The sequence below is a fragment of the Phalacrocorax aristotelis genome, chromosome 7, assembly GCF_949628215.1.
Source record: "Phalacrocorax aristotelis chromosome 7, bGulAri2.1, whole genome shotgun sequence".
NCBI lineage: Eukaryota > Metazoa > Chordata > Aves > Suliformes > Phalacrocoracidae > Phalacrocorax > Phalacrocorax aristotelis.
The window spans coordinates 33515239-33531943 of NC_134282.1; the positions used below are offsets into that span (position 1 = coordinate 33515239).

At 51.2% G+C, this 16705-nt stretch overlaps 2 protein-coding genes across 5 annotated transcripts in view; both read right to left on the reverse strand.

The window, feature by feature from the left end:
- Positions 1-16705, reverse strand: part of SEMA7A (semaphorin 7A (JohnMiltonHagen blood group)) — a 33266-nt gene that overhangs the window by 10165 nt on the left and 6396 nt on the right. For 2 of the 4 annotated variants that reach the window (XM_075099854.1, XM_075099852.1), the window contains exons 1-3: positions 16366-16539; positions 1161-1294; positions 186-236 (exon numbers count right to left, since the gene is read on the reverse strand). In XM_075099854.1, the coding sequence (XP_074955955.1) occupies positions 186-236; positions 1161-1294; positions 16366-16477 (297 nt within the window). In that variant the 5' untranslated portion in view covers positions 16478-16539. Of the gene's footprint in view, positions 1-185; positions 237-1160; positions 1295-16365; positions 16540-16705 lie in introns of those variants that run through there. The other 2 variants (XM_075099851.1, XM_075099850.1) reach the window with 1 other exon arrangement.
- Positions 1163-16705, reverse strand: part of UBL7 (ubiquitin like 7) — a 34652-nt gene continuing 19109 nt past the window's right edge. The window contains exon 12 of the mRNA XM_075099867.1: positions 1163-1294. The gene's annotated coding sequence lies outside the window, so the exon portion shown is untranslated. The remainder of the gene's footprint in view (positions 1295-16705) is intronic.

Genomic DNA, 16705 nt, shown 5'->3' on the forward strand with positions numbered 1-16705 from the left:
CTTAAAACCAAAGGAGGAAACTCATATTGTCTCATCTCCTGCTCCACAGGCACTGGAGATATTCACCCAGAGAGAGCACGTGAGGAACAAACACAATTCCTTCCTCAACAGTCCTTCAACTCAAGTCCTCCAACCCTTACACAGCCAGCTGTTTCATATGTTGTTCCACCACAGGTAGGACCTACCGAACTCGCAGGCATCACACAAAGCCCTTCATTTTTCACTGGGAAGTCTTCCTAGGATAAAAGAGAAAGAGATATACTTTAATTACTTCCCTCTGAAAGCCAACTGACATGGGCTCAGCCCCATGCACTACATGCTAGTCACTCTCTTCAACAGAAGCAAAGCGAGCACATCGGCGAGAAGGTCATTAAACACTGCAATGCAGCCCTTTTCCCCACCTCAGCATTTGAAAACCCCTGGGGAGGCTGGGCTGGATCTCTCAGGCCCTTGAGGTGATGGGGAGAAGTGGGGATGCAGGGCCAAAGCAGCAGGCATGCCTGTCAGCCAGCCTAGGCTGCTCTCCAAAGGATTTCGGGAGAGGATCCATCGTTGGGGCACGGGGTGGGTGTTCAGTAGTGGGTGGTAGCATCCAAGGGTTGGGACACATGAACAACTTTGCTCCTGGAAACAAGAATGGAAGTATCTGGGCCCAAACTTCAGCAACCTACTTGTTTAAGGAGAACAAGAAGGGGTCATGGGAAAGCCAATGGGTTTTTTCCTGCTGTATTAACTCAGCGCCCAGCTGATGCAGAACTTCCTGCTTTTGAGAAAAACATCCTGGGCTCTGACAATGGAAAGGGATCAGAACATAGCTTCTCCCCAGTGACATGAGTCTGATCATCCCTTCTCATGCTAAAGAAAGGGTCCCTCACTGGAAGAATCCTCCCTCTGGGGCAGCAAAGGCCTCAGGAGGATCACAGCCTGGGAAGAACCCACTCACAGCTAGTGTAGAAGACTTCCCACTTGCTGCAGCCATTCATCATGCTGATGTTGCAGCTTCCCAGATGGATGGGGCAGGCTGGGCAGAGACCAGACCCTTTCGGGCCTGACTTCACTGCTGGCAAAGACACTGAGCAAGTTATCCAGCATTTGGGCTGTGAGACGGATGCTGGACACTTTCTTATAGGGTTCCAAACTTGTTAGCAGAGCATCCTTACTGTGTAGTTCTCATAGGTTGCAAAGTCGTAGTAATAAAGCTTTCCCTTTCCCCCGATGTAGATGGCTGAGCTGTTTTCTTTATGATAGAAGACCGGGTACTTCTCACTCCTGGGAAATGCATACTCTTTCGCACCTAGGAACAGCACAGAGGAGACACTCATCAGAGGAACCGCAGCTGACTGCGGAGAACATCCGCAGCCAGCTCAGACTGATCAACTCCCTTTCCATGTCCTTGGTGCGAGTGATGAGAAAAACAAGGACATGGGCCTGGGGGCCCTCTGGGATGGCTGGCTCAGCGCCAGGCAGGCGGAGAAAGGCAGCTCCCAGGCTCAGACCTTAGCTATTGTCACCTTGGCCCCAGGGGACAGGAGAGCTGCACAATGGAGCGCCCCACCTGCCCCTGCTGGGCTGGAGGGGGAAGAGGAGGAGGAAAGGAAACTTTGCTGCAATAGCTTTTGTAGGAGAGCAGAAGCTCAAAGTGACTTAGAAGGGGCTCTGCAGCAGCCAAGTGAGCACTGCCTTCCCACCTGCTCTAATAGCCAAGTGCCCCCTTCCTCCCAGCTTTGAGATGAAGGGCTCCCTCCCCTCTCTGGCCATTCTCTGACACCCACCCCAGGCAACTGCCTTAAAGATTTCGTTCCTGCACCTTCCTGCATTTGACATACCCACAGCTTTTTGTGCCCCACTTTGGGACTTTGCACATGCTTAACTGGAGCTGTGGGTTCTTATCCAGCTGAATGGGGGAGGAGCTGCTGCGCTGCCTTGCAGCTGGGGGTCAACCTCCCTGTGCCCACAAGGTAGATCATCTCCTACCAGCCACAGCCCAGCATCATACCTGTCCTTGCCATCCTCCAGCATCCTCCCTCCAGAGGTCAGGAGGGAGGGACAGGGTTTGGAGCCCCCAGGCAAGAGCCCACATGTGACCGCGGAAGGGTGCATGTGAAGCTGCAACTAACGGGCTCCACACCCCAGACATGAACAAGTAGTGAGCTGCAAGACCTAGGACCCATGTCACAACTGGCTGCCGCAGATGGGGAGCTTTCCAGGCCCAGCTGGGAGCAAGAACTGTCTGTCCTCCCCTCTTTTCTTCCTCTTTCACCTTTTGGCTCTTCCAGGTCCTCTTTCCTAACATATCCTCCCTTCCCCTCTGCCTTGCCAGTTCAGGTGTGGGAGGCTGGCCCTGCACTGAAGTACAGCTGTGAGCCTCCTCCCCTGGGCCTTCTGTTGTCCCCCAGTAGGGTCTGCAGGTCCTGCATCCCTCTCTGGGCGGTACAGCCACATCTGGGCAGCCTTGAGCAGCCATGCTGGGGTACAGCTCTGCAGCAGGGTGCAATGCACATGGCACGTGCACTGCTGTCGGCTACCCTGTCACCTACCGTTGTTTGCAGCAATGACATAAGAGAGGTTGCTCCTCTGAGAGGAAAAGTCTCCAGCTGGTCAGGACTGACCTCTGCTTAGCATGACAGGGCACTCCGCTTTCATCTCTCCCTCCACTCCCTTTTCCAAAGAAGAGAGGGCCTCTCTCCTGGCAAGTGCTGCTGCTCCCAGCAGACAAAGGCTGCGTCTGCCTTGGGAGCTGGCTGCCTGCACAGACAGGCAATTAATCAGTGGCACGTGTCCCTCTCTATTTATAGGGCCACTTGGCAGGACAGGCAAAGGACAATCTTTGCACAGACCAGCACACCCCCTCTGTGCAAAGCACACCACGCATGGCTCCCGCCAAGGCTCCGCAGAGCTGAAAAAGATGTGTTAGAAGTCATTTAGGCTACTGAAAGCCTGCTTGATTTGCAGCTTTTCTCTCCACTTCAGTATGCTGGTCACATCTTCTCGGGGTCTGTGGGGTTAAACAGCACCCAGCCAGCAAGGCTTTCCCATCACCAGCTCTACTAACACGGTCTGCTGCCAGCCACTGCATGGTGATGGGAAACCCTGCCAGACCCACTGGCCACTGTTTTGGAAGGGCACCTCAGCCGCAAAGAGAGAGGGTGGAGGTGTGTCATGGTGCAGAAACCATTGCTGCTTTCCAGCCTGCAGCTTCTTGCTAATGCAACACCTCCGGGCTACCCCTCCCCTGTACTGTGGGATGGAGGCCACAGGGCTGCACGGCAGCAGCAGGGGAGATTTGGCATCAGGACCCTGCAGCCAGGAAAGTGGGCTGGATGGCAGTCCCTGCCCACTCCCCGACCCCTCCCCAGCCCTACAGTCTCTCCTCTGTCCAAGGACTCGGAGAAACTCCTGAGCATGTGCTTTGCCTGCTGGAGAAGCTGGCATCAAGTCTTTTCAGAGTGACTGTGCAACTCACTTGCCTAAATGGCCCCACAAGTGGGAAGCCAGCTGGGCATGCCAACCAGCCCAGGGAATCTCATCAGCCACAGACTCAGTCTATGCTTGCCAGGGAAGAAAGGACCAATCCCATTTTTACCACCCACTTTCCCAGCAGTCCTCAAAATCCCCCCTCTTGGCCCAACCTGCAGAGCAGGCAGGCAACAACCCATGCACATGGGAGCCCCTAAAGCCCTTCTCCCCCACCCAGCTAGCACTGCCAGCACAACCTGTCACCAACACACCGCAAGCAGGTCTGGAGGGACTTCAGGAAACTTTGCTCTTGTTTTCAAGCCTCCAGCCCAGCCCCTAAAGTTGCTGCTCATCCTGGAAAATATACACCTGCAGCCATTCCCCTCTCCCCTTCCTCCACCTCACCCTCTTGCACACTTCAGCCCTGCATGCTACTATTACCTTTGGTTTCGAGGCTTTTTCGTAACACTGCCTCTTTCTTAAGCTCAGTTCCGAGAGCTGTGCCAACCGGTAAGGACACACTTGTCTCCAAACAGCCAGAAACAAACAAGCCCAAAACAATAATTTGGTTGGTGCCAACATATTATTTGTCCTACTGCTCCCCCAGGACTGCACTGAATCACTAAGCTGACAGTAAACAGCTCTGCTAGCCAGGGCCTAGAAGCATGTTTGTGGCTCCAGCACTGATTTAATTCAATCTGGAAGGGAGTCTTTTAAAGGTGTTTTCATGAGCAGGTGCTGGGGTCCCTCTGCCTCTGCATCAGCCCTCTGGCTGACCCACAAAGCTGGCCTTCAGCCCCTGCTCTGCCTTGAACAGCCTGACTTAAGCAAGCAGTTTGATCCCCTTCGCTTCTTCCCTTCTGCTTCTCATCCAGCAGGACTGGGGGGAGCTGTCCTGCACCCCCTGACCAGGAGCCTGGGGTATAAACGGCTTCAAGAGCTGGGGATGACAAGGCAGAGGGCATCTAATGGCCCACACTATGTCCCCAAAGAAGGGGACATGCCTCTCCTAACGAGTCTAAGGCTGCTTTTGACACTACAAAGAAAAGCTTGCCCCCCTGGAAGCAGAAGGCACGACCCCGCCACCACCCTCCCTCCAAAATAGAGTCCAGAGCTTCAGAAGACATAGGGCTCATTTAACCCCGCCTCTGCCTGGCATTTACTGCAAACCCCACCATCAGCACGAAAATCAATGGCACAATTGTCAATTGAAATGCTAACCCAGGTCTGGAGGAATGAATGGGAGAAAGAGCAGCTTTGTGCTTTGCAGGCAAGATGGAGAGTACCACAACAGACTGAAGAAGAATACTATTAAATGAGGGAAAAGGAGGGAGCCCAGTGCATCTCAGAAGGATGCCTGCAGGGTGAGGTAATGGAGGAGCAGGGAAAGGAAGAGGGAGATGCTCTAGGTGAGATGAAGGCAGGCAGGCCGATCCTAAACACACACAGAGTAATGCAGATAACAGACAGAGCAATCCTGCTTCCCATCTGATTGGGGCATAGGGTGAAATGGGCCAGCCTCCCTAGGCACAACTTGGACAAATCCAGCTTTAATGACATGCTGAAGGGCAATCTGGCTCCTTTTGGGTCCAGGACCCCACATCAGAAAGGCAGCAAGAGCCTGGGCAGAACCTGGCCCTCCCCAGCACCACAGCAAGGTCCAATTGCCAGAGCACCTCAGAGCTTTGTGCAGGAGGGGAGCATGGTGCCCCCTACACCTCCAGAACCGATGTCCAACTAGAGAAGCAGCGTGGGCATGCAGCCTCATTGCAGACAAAGTCAACAACCAAGCTCTCATCCTGACATAGCTATGATGGTCCTCCCCTCTGCACTCCACCACTCCCCAGTCTGGCAGCCGGCTCCAGCGCCCCAGACGCTCGGCTTAGTCACTGGCTTGCACGACTCCCAGTACCGGTAGTGGGCAAGTCTTTGCAGGTCTACAATTCACTGATGCTGGGGGAGGACAGCATCTCCCTAAAATGGAGGTGGCTGTTCGAATCTTCTCTGGTGCCAGCATTTTAAAATAAGGAACTGAAATAAAGCTTGGGATAAATAAAAAGGGAAGAAGAACAAGATAAAAACCCACTACTTCTTGGAAGCAGTGCCGATGCAGACAAGAGGCAGATCCTTTACTTGCTGCTCTTAAAACCTTTGTTAAGTAGGACTGGCCCTTGGAATATGAAGAGGGGAAACCAGGCAGGTTATGAGGTTACCTACTCCCTGGCATTACCTGCTCCACGCCATGGGGCCTATGCTGCCCCAAGCAGGGTAAGTTCCTTTAGCCAAGCTGCCTGTGTTCTCCCAAACTCATGCTGCTGCCATATGACGGGGACACCGGGCTGGGCCACCCATCAAATGGCACAATGGGATTTAAACTGGTTCAGTGACAAAGCTCACCACCACAGCAAACGCAGCCAAGTCTCCAGCACTGCCATGCTCCCCAATGCCCAGGCAATCCACCAGGCAGCCCTGGGAACTCTTCTCGCTGTAACACGTTATAATGCTGTCAGTCATCACCACCATGCATCCTACCCTCCTCGGCACGATGCCAATAACACTGCCACCCGCTCTGCTGCCTGTAGGTCTGACAGCAAGCATGCTCCTGCCTGAATCATGACACTGGTTGGATCCTTTCCTGGTTTCTTCCTTCTCCAAACAATTTCTCATTTCCCAGGTTTTATTTCTTCCTTCCTTTTTGATAGCCTGTACCGATTACAACCTTGATAGCAGCATGTATCTGCTGCAATCTGACTGGGATTGCTCTGGCAGCAGAAGGAAAAGCTGCCTTCTCAATGCTGACTCAAGGACTGGCAATGCTGGGGAGGGTCCTCTGGGTCTTGTTCCCTACACCTGTGCCAGGAGCCCTCATCTCCCAGCAATGCAGGCCTGGCTGAGTCAGGGGTGACTGTGTGCTACAGATACTCCTACACATCACCTCACTTTTGGGAACATGAGAGCCATCTCAACTCATGACATCAATCCCCTTCTGCTTCGACTTACCCCAGCACGTAGCGGATGCATGACAAGCAGCCCAGCACAGGCAGATCAACTGCTTTCCTTTAAGGAACAGGAATGCAATTCAGGCCCACTGCCTTAGTCACCCACTTTGGCGGAAGGACTCCCGGTCCCAGCTCAGACATCACTCTGAAGTTCAGTTTCAGTTTCACTATTCCCCCAGGCAAGACTGGGAGGACAATCCCTGGATTTCTAACCTGCTTAGCCAGATACCAGCCCTGGGAGCCCCACCAGCAGACAGTCCCCTCTAAGGGGAGCATGGGAAGTCACAGCACCCACCCCAGCAGAATGGAGACACCCCATGGGGCTGCCATGGATCCCCTCCATCCCTGGGCAGAGGACTAGACTGAACCACATTGCTCCCATCCAAGAGCCATGCATTGTCTGTCTCCCCAACTGCACCACAGATGCCAGCAAGAAGCCAAGCTGCATTTTTTTAAAGATTATCTATAAATTCCCAAGTTGAGACATTTCGGAAGGAGGAAGTATGCCTCCAGGGAGCTGCTGTGCTCATCGACTGGCTAGGTTCGCTTCCTTTGGCAAAAGTCATGGGAGAATGATGTGTGACACAAGGAAACCACACCTGGGCTCCCCAGAGCCCTGTTCACCCACCAGTCATCCCCTTCCCAGGGGATGGATGCCTCGAGGAGTCTGACAGGCTTCTGGGATGCAGCAGATCCTGCAGCAATTTGGTTTTTTATAGGAACAATTTGTCTCTAGTTGAGATGATCCAGGAGGGACACTTGGGGGGGAGGTTGCTCTGACCTGCTCACAGAGTAATTGAAGGGCTGTGAGTTGCAAGGTCTCCAACATGCCACTGGCCAGCATGCCTTGTGGAAAATTATATGTTTTTGTGGGAGGGGTTTCTGAGAAAGGGGTGAAGAGGCAACAAAATGTAGGAAAACACGTCCTTCTCATTGATCACAAAAAATTAGAGTCATTATTGCCTCTTCTCCCCCACTTCATGCCACCAGCATGCTGCCAAGGGATTTAGCTGCACCCCTGGAAGCCAGGATCCTTACAGCCACCCCTCAGCACTGGGGAAGCAGAGGCACAGGCTGAAGGATCACCCTTGGGGAACATCACTCAGTGTGCAGGGCAGCCCCTGCACCACTGCCGTTCAACCTATGCTCCAACACCAGTCATTTCTCAAAGAAAGTGAAATAAAAAGAACAGAATCAACACAGCCCCATCCCCTACAGATTTCTAACCCAGACGCCTAAGAGCTCCCTCCAGAGCCCTCCCAGGGCCAAATACCATCCTTGTCTCCCTTTCACTCCCTTCCTGTCCCCTACTTGGCACAAGGTAGCAGACTGGGATCAGGGCCACAATCTGGTGCCCATCAGCCTGGTGGCTGGTGCGTCTCAGGAGTTTGTGCTGCCTGCCTTCCCCTCCTGGTCTCCCCTCTCCACAGCTGTCTTTTCAGGGCATTTGCAGGGACACCCCAAAACTCCTCTACCATATTAGTCTGCCACGGGCCAAAAGGCATTGATAAGCAGCAGCGGAAACCAGGCAACCAGAAAGTGCTAAAAAGATCTCTTGCTGAAGCAGGACCACACAGACACACATGTTTCCTGTTCCTTAAAGCCCTCTGTGCTCTGCTAGGGGCCACAGAGCTCCCTGCCACAGGGACACTCCCAGCTCATACTTGTACCCACCATGAGAGCTTTACACGGCAGCCACGCTGCTTAAATCTCTCCTCTTCCCACCCTGAGCACACAGCACAAGCAGGAAAACCACTGATGAAACACAAGTATGCTCATTTCTAGTGCCAACTGCCAGAGTTCAAGAGCCAGCTGTGACCAACAGCTCTAGAAAGCAGATTGAACAAGCCCCATTGCAGGCATCAGTCATCTCCTATGTATTTCATAACTGACACAGCCTCTCCCACCAGGGAAGGGCACTGGCCAGGTAGGGCAGCAAGGCTATGAGGTCTGAGCAGCTTCCTTTGCTTTAGCCACTCTCCCACAGATGCATCCCAAGAGCATGGGTGCACCTATAAAGGATAGAGTAAGTAAAATGGTTTCCCAGTGAAGGCGAAGTGCTTTCTCATCAGCCCAGGGTGAGTAGAATCCCTGACTGCAATATGCCCATGCCCTCCATCCTGTAGGAAACATTGCAGTTTGATTCGTGAAAGCAATACAGCTGCGAGCAAGGGCTTGGGCTGTGTGCTGCTCATTTTCAATCTGTGACCATAGTCCTTCACGTGGAGAACCAGTGAACGCAGCACTGGGCAACACTGGCAACCCACAAGAGACTGGAGAGGATCAGGGGGACGTGTAGCCCTGAACCCTTGCTAAGGGGTCCATGTGCTTGTGGGAAATGGAGAAGAAAGTGAGGTGTGAAAGCGTGGGGGGAGACATGCAGCTGGGAAGCCACTTTACTCAAACCCAGACCTGATAGCCTTACGCATTTCACTCATCTTTCTTATTTTAAGTTCGTGGCAAGTTGGAGTGATGGATTTCATCTGCTTGGTAATTTCTCATCCTATATCTCCCCAAAGGCAGTTTGGAGACACGCAACATTTAATCATCTGCTAAGAAACCTCATGCTATCTTTTCTCATACCCCCTCTAATCACCCCTCCAAAGGAAACAGCATGCTATGGGTATTTCAGTAACATCTGTGTCTTCTTTGCAGTGGGACTTTTCACCCTCGGCCAAGCTACCTTCCCCCAGCTACCACCATACGACACTGCTTGCCTTTTCTCTGGCTCTTTCCCCAGCTGCTCCTGAAGACCCTGCAGTCACAGGCTGCTTTCTGCTGCCCTCAAGAAATCCCTGCCATCACTATCAAAATGGTCCAGAGCAGAAGAAACAATTCAGCCTGCATTATTGGAGATACATCCTACAAAAGCTCTCAGCCTATGTGCAATCCAAATGCCCGTGAGGGCCACGCTAGCACAGAGGAAAGGCTCAAGCTTGCAGAGTACACTAACTAGACAAATATACTTTTTTAGAGTTACACTACAGAAGGCAAATATTCTGGTGCATTAATGGTTTCCACTCTATTTCTGGTAAGCTCTGGAGCGTCTTGGCAGCAGTATTCAGCGCAGGGCTAAGTGTAGCAGGAAGAAAAGAGAAAAAACCCTCTATTTGGTAACCCAGCTGCTGGGCATAGGCATGCCTGCTTAAAAGCTCTTCTGAGAGCTATGCAGCCTTTATCTCCTTTACAAGGGGCCTCCAAGCCAGAGCCGGAGCTGGCAGGAGTCCCAAACGTCCACTCAGCAAGCAACAAAAAAGACCCCTAACCTGCAGCCAGGAAGGAACAAGCCTTAACTTCAAAGCCTGTGCCATCAAGCAGGCCTTCGTGAGCACAGGCCGTGCCGCAGGGCTCCGCTAACACTCTAAAGGCTCAAATGAGAGTGTTTTGTGCTCCAGGAAGATGGGTTTCTCCTTTTTAAACGCAAAATGACTATATAACAAGCATGACAGTGTTTTCTATGCATGCTAACACATAACCAATATTCCTTGCCTGCCCTGCATGCTTGCCCCACCCCCCACAAAAATTATGCAGCACTGAAGCCCGTACCACTGCAAGATGAGTCCAGGGCCTTTGATTTCACGGGTGCAGCTTGTCATCTAGCAGGTACATTTTTCCCTACCAGCCCTAAAGCCAAGCAGCTTGCTGCACCCTACGGATTGCGGGTGCTAAATTTAGAGCCAGGTTTTGTTACTTTCCAAAAGCTGTTCTCTGTAATGACAGTCCCAAGCTGTGCCGTGTTCCTGCTGGAAGCTGGGGAACTTTGGCCTGCGATTATGGTATTTTATTATACGGTCACTGGCACAACGGCAGAACAACAAAAGAATTCTTTTAGCAGGAGAGCTGCTATCTGGAGAGCATGGCTACCCCTCCCACTAGGAAGATCAGTTTCCAGAGACTGATTTATCATAAAAAGCCTTCCAAAATAAAAATTGCCCTGAGGACCTCTATGCACATCCACCAGCAAAACAGCCGCTTTACCTTTTAGCTTAATTGGCAGCCTTCTCCCACCTCTCTGCTACTGGTTAGGGCAGGGCAGCCAAGAAACCTGTCTTGTACACATACCCTCTTCTCCCAGCCCAGGGGAGGCTGTCCAGGAGGTGAGCAAGGCATGAGGTGACCTGTGCAGTCCCCTGTGGAGCCTCCAGCCTCTACAGAGGTTTAAAGGTGGGACAAGATATCTATGGCTCCAGAGCAAGGATGAAGTTTCAGTTCCCTGCAGAAAACATTAGATTATGCAAGCAGCAAGGGGACTTTCTCACTAGATTGGGAAGGGGCCTGTCACACTCTTTGCAGCTCTCCTATCTGCTCTGTGGGCTTCTCATTCCTGTAATGAATGTCAGCTGGGTCTCAGCCCTGCAGCCTTCTGGATTTGTGCCAGGGAAGGCAATGCAGACCTTCCTAGCATCCCCTTTCTGCCTGCTTGACCTCCACCAGAGGGAACATGAAATACTCATTCTTCTCACGTCCATCTTTGGCTGTGGCTCCACATTAGTCAGACTCAGAAAGCCAAACCACTATATTACAAGCAGTCATTTGAAACCAGACACTCAGATCAGACTTTCCAAAACTTGCATTATCCAAGATATGAGTAAACCCATGGTCAGAGTTGTTGTGAGCAGCCCAAGGGCAAGTGTCTGGTTAGGACTGTCCATGTCTTCCCCACGGAAACCCTCACAGCTCCTGAAACTTCCAATGCCCCCTCCCTCCCAGTCCACCCGTGCCTGATAAGGGAGAAAAATTTAACCCAAGTGGATAATTAGATGCAGAGTCATTGCTGCAGGAAGATACTGACACCAGGGTTCAAACTGGGAACTGGATATTTATAGCACTAAAGAACCAGAGCTGCCATTAAAGGCAATATTAGGTCTATTATATGAAGCCTGTTGCTCCAGACTTAAGCTGCTCTGACTTTCATAGAGATGGTAGGAGTTGCTTCAGCATCCAGCTCCTGTGGCACTCTTACAACATTTCCGTCACACCGCACACCAGACAGACACAGCCTACTACACCGGGTGGAGCTGGGATTGAAAAGAAAAGACTGCCCAACAGGGGGAACAAGTCCTATTCTTGGAGCAACCAGGAATAGCGGCACACCAGAGGATGTAGCTCAATAGGAGAGAGCTGGGTGCAAAACAAGCAATTTCCACCTTCCAGCTCACCTTCTGGCCCTTTTTCTGGATACAAGCTTCTTTAAAAAGCATCTTGTACTCACTACTTAGATTTAGTTTGCACTCAAGTACTGAGGCTTAGATTTAGCTTGTCCTGCTTTATGGCACCGAGACGGACTACATCAACTACAGAAAACATCCCCAGGCCAATTTTCTGCAATTCTGACCCAGAGGGCTGGCACAGAGCTGGGCAGCAGGTCAGAAATTTGCATCTGGCTCTCATTCCCAGCCCTGAACATTTCAGTGCAACAGCCACAACTTTTATTATTTTGTCCTTGCCTGTTGTTTCTCTGTCATGCTCTTCCAACAGGAGGTCGTTGTGATTCACTCACTTGGTTTGTTTGGTTTGTTTTTCCTTTTTCAATCTGTGCAGAGCAAAAAATATTTTCAGCCAACATTTTATGATACCAGCATCACCCACCCTGTGAAAATGAGCCGTCTGCAGAAAATAGCATTGCTGGGAAAGTGAGAAGCTTTCTCCTGGAAATGTTGATGCTCTGAGAGCTTCATAAGAAACTATCCTATAAAGACATTTCACACCCATGGGGACCGTGGCTCCTGAAAAAACAGTGCCACTGTCACTGAGGAGTAAAAGCTAGTGCTAGCGCCACAATCTCTCATATTGCACTGTTCCCAATCAGTATGAGTTCAGCCTCATCTCTGATCAGCTCTCCTCTTCCTTTGCTAGCTGAACACAGCACCGTTGCACCAATGAGCACAAAGAGCTCCTAGAAGAGCTCTTACAACACTCAGAGGTGCTGGCCAGCAGTTTTCCTACAGCAAGGTGAGGCAGTTGAGCTTGGTGAAGCCCAGGAGCTGCTATGGGCAGTGTGGGCTATTTCCAGGAACTGCCATTTTGACTCCCCCCTGTGACCCAGGGCAGGTCAGAGCCAGTTGACCCAGTCAAGGTAGCCAAGGGTCAAGTGTATAATCTTTTTCCCTGTGGGACCTGCTTCTCTCCTGTGAGCTACACACCAGCTCAGAACCCATCCCCTCCAGCTTCTAGCCTCATCTGTTAACGAGGAAAAGGGAAATAATTAAACTGTCAGACCCCAGTACTACCCCAAGGTGTGAATGCAGCAGGCAGGCAACCAGAGAAGGGCTGTGAGTTTATCTCAGACCTACACATGTGTGACTAAACAGGGACAAGACAATCTTAACCATGGCAGTAGCTAAAAATTACCCCTGTTCTGCACCAAATGCCCCAGGCTATAAGAGCCTGACCCAGCTGTCAGGCTCTTTGTTGTCCTCACTGCACTCCTCCACTCTCCTGATGCTCAGTGACTTTCCAGTCATGAGACAGACAGCCTGGGATGCCACCCTCCTGTATAGAGGGGCTGTACCTGCCCACTCTGTCACCCGGACAGCTCTGCCCAGCCCCAGGACACAGCAGTCTCCATCTCTGCAGGTGATTCAGAAGAGTAAACATCTGTGCTGACATGCAAAAGCTCAGTGTGGGATGTGAACACACCTTTTTCAAAGCAAAGCCCAGCTGGTCAGCATTCAGTTAGAAAAATACACAGAGGCAGAGGGAAGATAGAAATAAAAGAGAAGGTAAGCAAGAACACGGTGTGCAAGGTTGAAGGACCTGCTTCTGCGCCATCCCAGTCTGCTCAGGCTGAACTCACTCCCACTCTGCAAATCTCAAAAGATAGGGAACTTGCCATTTACAATCTTCCTTCATTAGCACGCTAGGGAAGGTAATAGCCAGAAGAGACCCTGACTCATCTGTGTGCTGGGTCAGCTGCAAAGGGGAAGGGGGGCAAAGTCTTTGACAGTAAAAAGGATCTTAAGCACTTTAGATATGACCAGTGGTCTGGAGCTGACCTCAGCCCTTTGCTCCAAGTGTCTTTCCTCTAAGAGGAAGAAATCCTGCAGAGTCAGACATGCTCTCAAATAACTGCTTAGCCAGCTGGACCTGAGAGTGGGCCACCTGTGCTGGCTGCTGGGAGGGCTCTAGGGATCCCTCACACTGCCTTTGGTGGCAAATGTTCCCAAGCACATATTGAAACAGGGCTGATGTTGGGGAAAAGCGTGCCCCTTCCTTACCCCCTCCTGCACTGCGCTGCAGCATCAGGGAGGCAAAATAAATGCAGAACAGCAGTTGTGGTTGAGGCCTCAGGGCTGGCTTTATATGCACTGCATTCAGAGAAAGGCAGATCTGCAGAGCATAGTGCTCCAGCTACCCACCACCACAAGTCCAAGTCCCCAGGACTGTGAAATTACTTAAACCCAGGCAGCTGCAAGCACCGACACAGGCCAACTCGGTTTCTTTGTCTTCAGATCTGAGCTCAGGATCATGCCACCTAAGCCCAGCTACATTTTCTTCCCAGCTCAAAATGTCCCCTCACCTATTTCTTGCTATTAAACCAGACAACAAGGGACCATGGGGTGAAAGAGCAGAGTAGTTCAGGCTGCCTGCAGTGAGGCCAGGGCTCCATCCTGGGTCTGGCAGGGTGCTGGTGAGGGCAGCAAGGCTGAGAGATGGAAGGGCAGCTGCAGCTTTGCCCAGCACCAATTTCCTCCTCTCCCCCAGCACTGCAACCTGGGCAGGGATCCCACACACGTACTCTTCCCTCCTGGAGACAGCTGGGCTCTGGCCAGCACCAGGAATATCCCCCTTCAGCCTCAGGGCTGTAACATCTCTAGGCGTCTTTCGCTGAGGCTGCCATACCTGGCACTAGCGATGGGCTGTGGCATGTAAGAAATTTAATTATGTGAAGCACTGCCAGCTCCTGCAGAGCCCAGGGCTGAGGCCAGCACTGCAACATGGCAAATGCAGCACACCAGGCCCAGCCCCAGCACAAACACCCATGAAAATATCCTGGAGTGCTGCTCTTCTCCATCCCACTCCCAGCCCCCAAGACCAGGACTCAAGCCACAAACCGAGCCCTGCAACACCATCACCTCTATGGCAAGAGACAACCCTCTATACCTGGATGCAAACAGCAGCAGCGTCCTGACCCGCAGGTTTCACTAAAAATGCTGCACTTGCCTTTCATTGTGCCTGGAGCATTGGAGAAGTTAAAGAGGGCTCTCTGCTGCCTACCGCATCCCCTTTGCCCCGTCCCATTTCTTCAGCCTCTTCCAGAGCTTACTCTCCACCCCCTCCTCACCCACAGACCCACTTCCTAAAGGGTAGAGGTTACACCAAGGAAAATGTGATCTGTTAAATAGGACACATGAGTGAGTCTTAATGAGTGTGCCACACAGGTACCTCTGATACCTCCCTAATTGAAATCCCTCTTGGCCTTTTGTCCCAGCTAAGCTCTAGCTCAAAAAAAGGAGAGAAAGAGATAAGCATAAGCTGATCCCCTTGCAGGGAAGTGTCCTAACACTAAATGGCTTTGTGTTTTGCGGTGACAGGTCCTTGTTGCATTCAGTACCAGGGAAGTCACCATCTGACACAAAATGCAGGGAAAGGCCAAATGACCGCACTGTGTGTGCATGCCATGCACAGCCCACAGAGACAGGTGGAAATCAACCACCCAAGCTTGTTCTTCCTCCTCAGCGCAGTTTCACTCCAGGACAGGCATTTCCAAACACACCAGACCCCTGTAGTTCAACTTCCCCCTCACTCCCCTAAGCTGAACAGGAGAAAAGTCTATGGAGAAATATGTACCACAATCCCCTGTTCAGTCTCGGGCTCCGTGCCTTCTCCCCCTCTTGCATCCCATTTTCTGAGACGTTTCATTTCCCAGTAAATAAAACAAATGACACAATATTAGGAGCAACCTTTTGCTGCCCTCCCTGCCACTGTCTCTCCCTTTTGTGTGATGGGCAGAGGCCTCCTCTTAGCCACACACCCACTGCCCTTCCCTCTGCTCCTGGCCCTTCATCCACAGGCAGGCATGGGCCCGAAGAAGAATGGCATCATAAATAACAGCAGAGGAATAACAGATGGTGCATAATAAACCACGGGAAATTTGTGTCCTCTGAAGTTGTTGCCGAATAGAAAACACAGAGGAGCTGTTGTACTGCAGAGCAGCATGAGATCTGCAGCTCAGCTGAACCCGTCGGCTTAGCCAAACACCAGAACCGCCGGGGACAAGGCAGTGTCTTTTGTTAAAGCCTCCCTGGAGCGTAATAATCTGAAAGCTTGGAAGACACATGATAAAATCAGAAAACGTTAGTCTGCTCTTTCCAACACACAAAGCTTGGGCTGTGCTCTCAGCTTGCTCCTTAAAAACATTTCTTTGTTTGGTATCTGCTAAGATCGGATCTGATTTAAGTCCTTGCATGCCATTTCAGATATACATTTTTTTCTCAGAAAACACAGATCTGCAAATATTTACTCACAGAACTCATTTGCAGCTAACAGGGTAAGTACATCAGATGAATAAGAAAATTATTATGCAAATACACTTCTCCATTTCTCCCTGCAAGTTAGGGGAAACAGTTAGTGTGTCTGTTTCAGGGTTTTTCAACAGCCTTTAATATATCCAGCTTGTAGGAAAGTGTTTTTAGAATATATAAAGGAAAGGACTTGGCAAGAACAGGGATCTAAAAATTTGATTAAAAGCAATCAAGGAAGCCAGAAACCCCTTCCTGAGATCACAGGCATTTTAGCCCATTTTAATGAAAGCCAGAAGTCTTCCCAAAGAAGCAAAAGAAATAAAGACCAACTCTTCTCAAAAGACAAGACATAGGTAGAAAATACACGGCACAGGGAGTAGCTGTCAGCTGCAGAAACTGCTGCTGCTGCCTCTCAAGGTTGCAGCCGACCGCAGCCCCGGACTTACCCTGTGGAGCTGTGATGATCCTGGGGTTCACCTTGGAGCGCTCTGCTGCCCACATGCCCAGTTGGCTGGCCCACAGGGCCACGAAGAGAGCAACGGGTGACCTCCTGCCCATTTCTACTTATTCAGGGAGCAGAGATCATGAGCTTCTGAGGCTGACAGCTACATTGCTTCCCTTATACAAAAGAGTGGGCAGCATCCAGGACAGCCAATGACTGAAACAGGGGGCGTGACTACATTTTACCTCCAATGAAATAAAGCTCAAAAAAATCCGAAGTAAGCCCATTTAGCACCTGATCTTCAGCAATTGGTACCCACAGGCTTTGCTGGGGTTTTTGGTCCT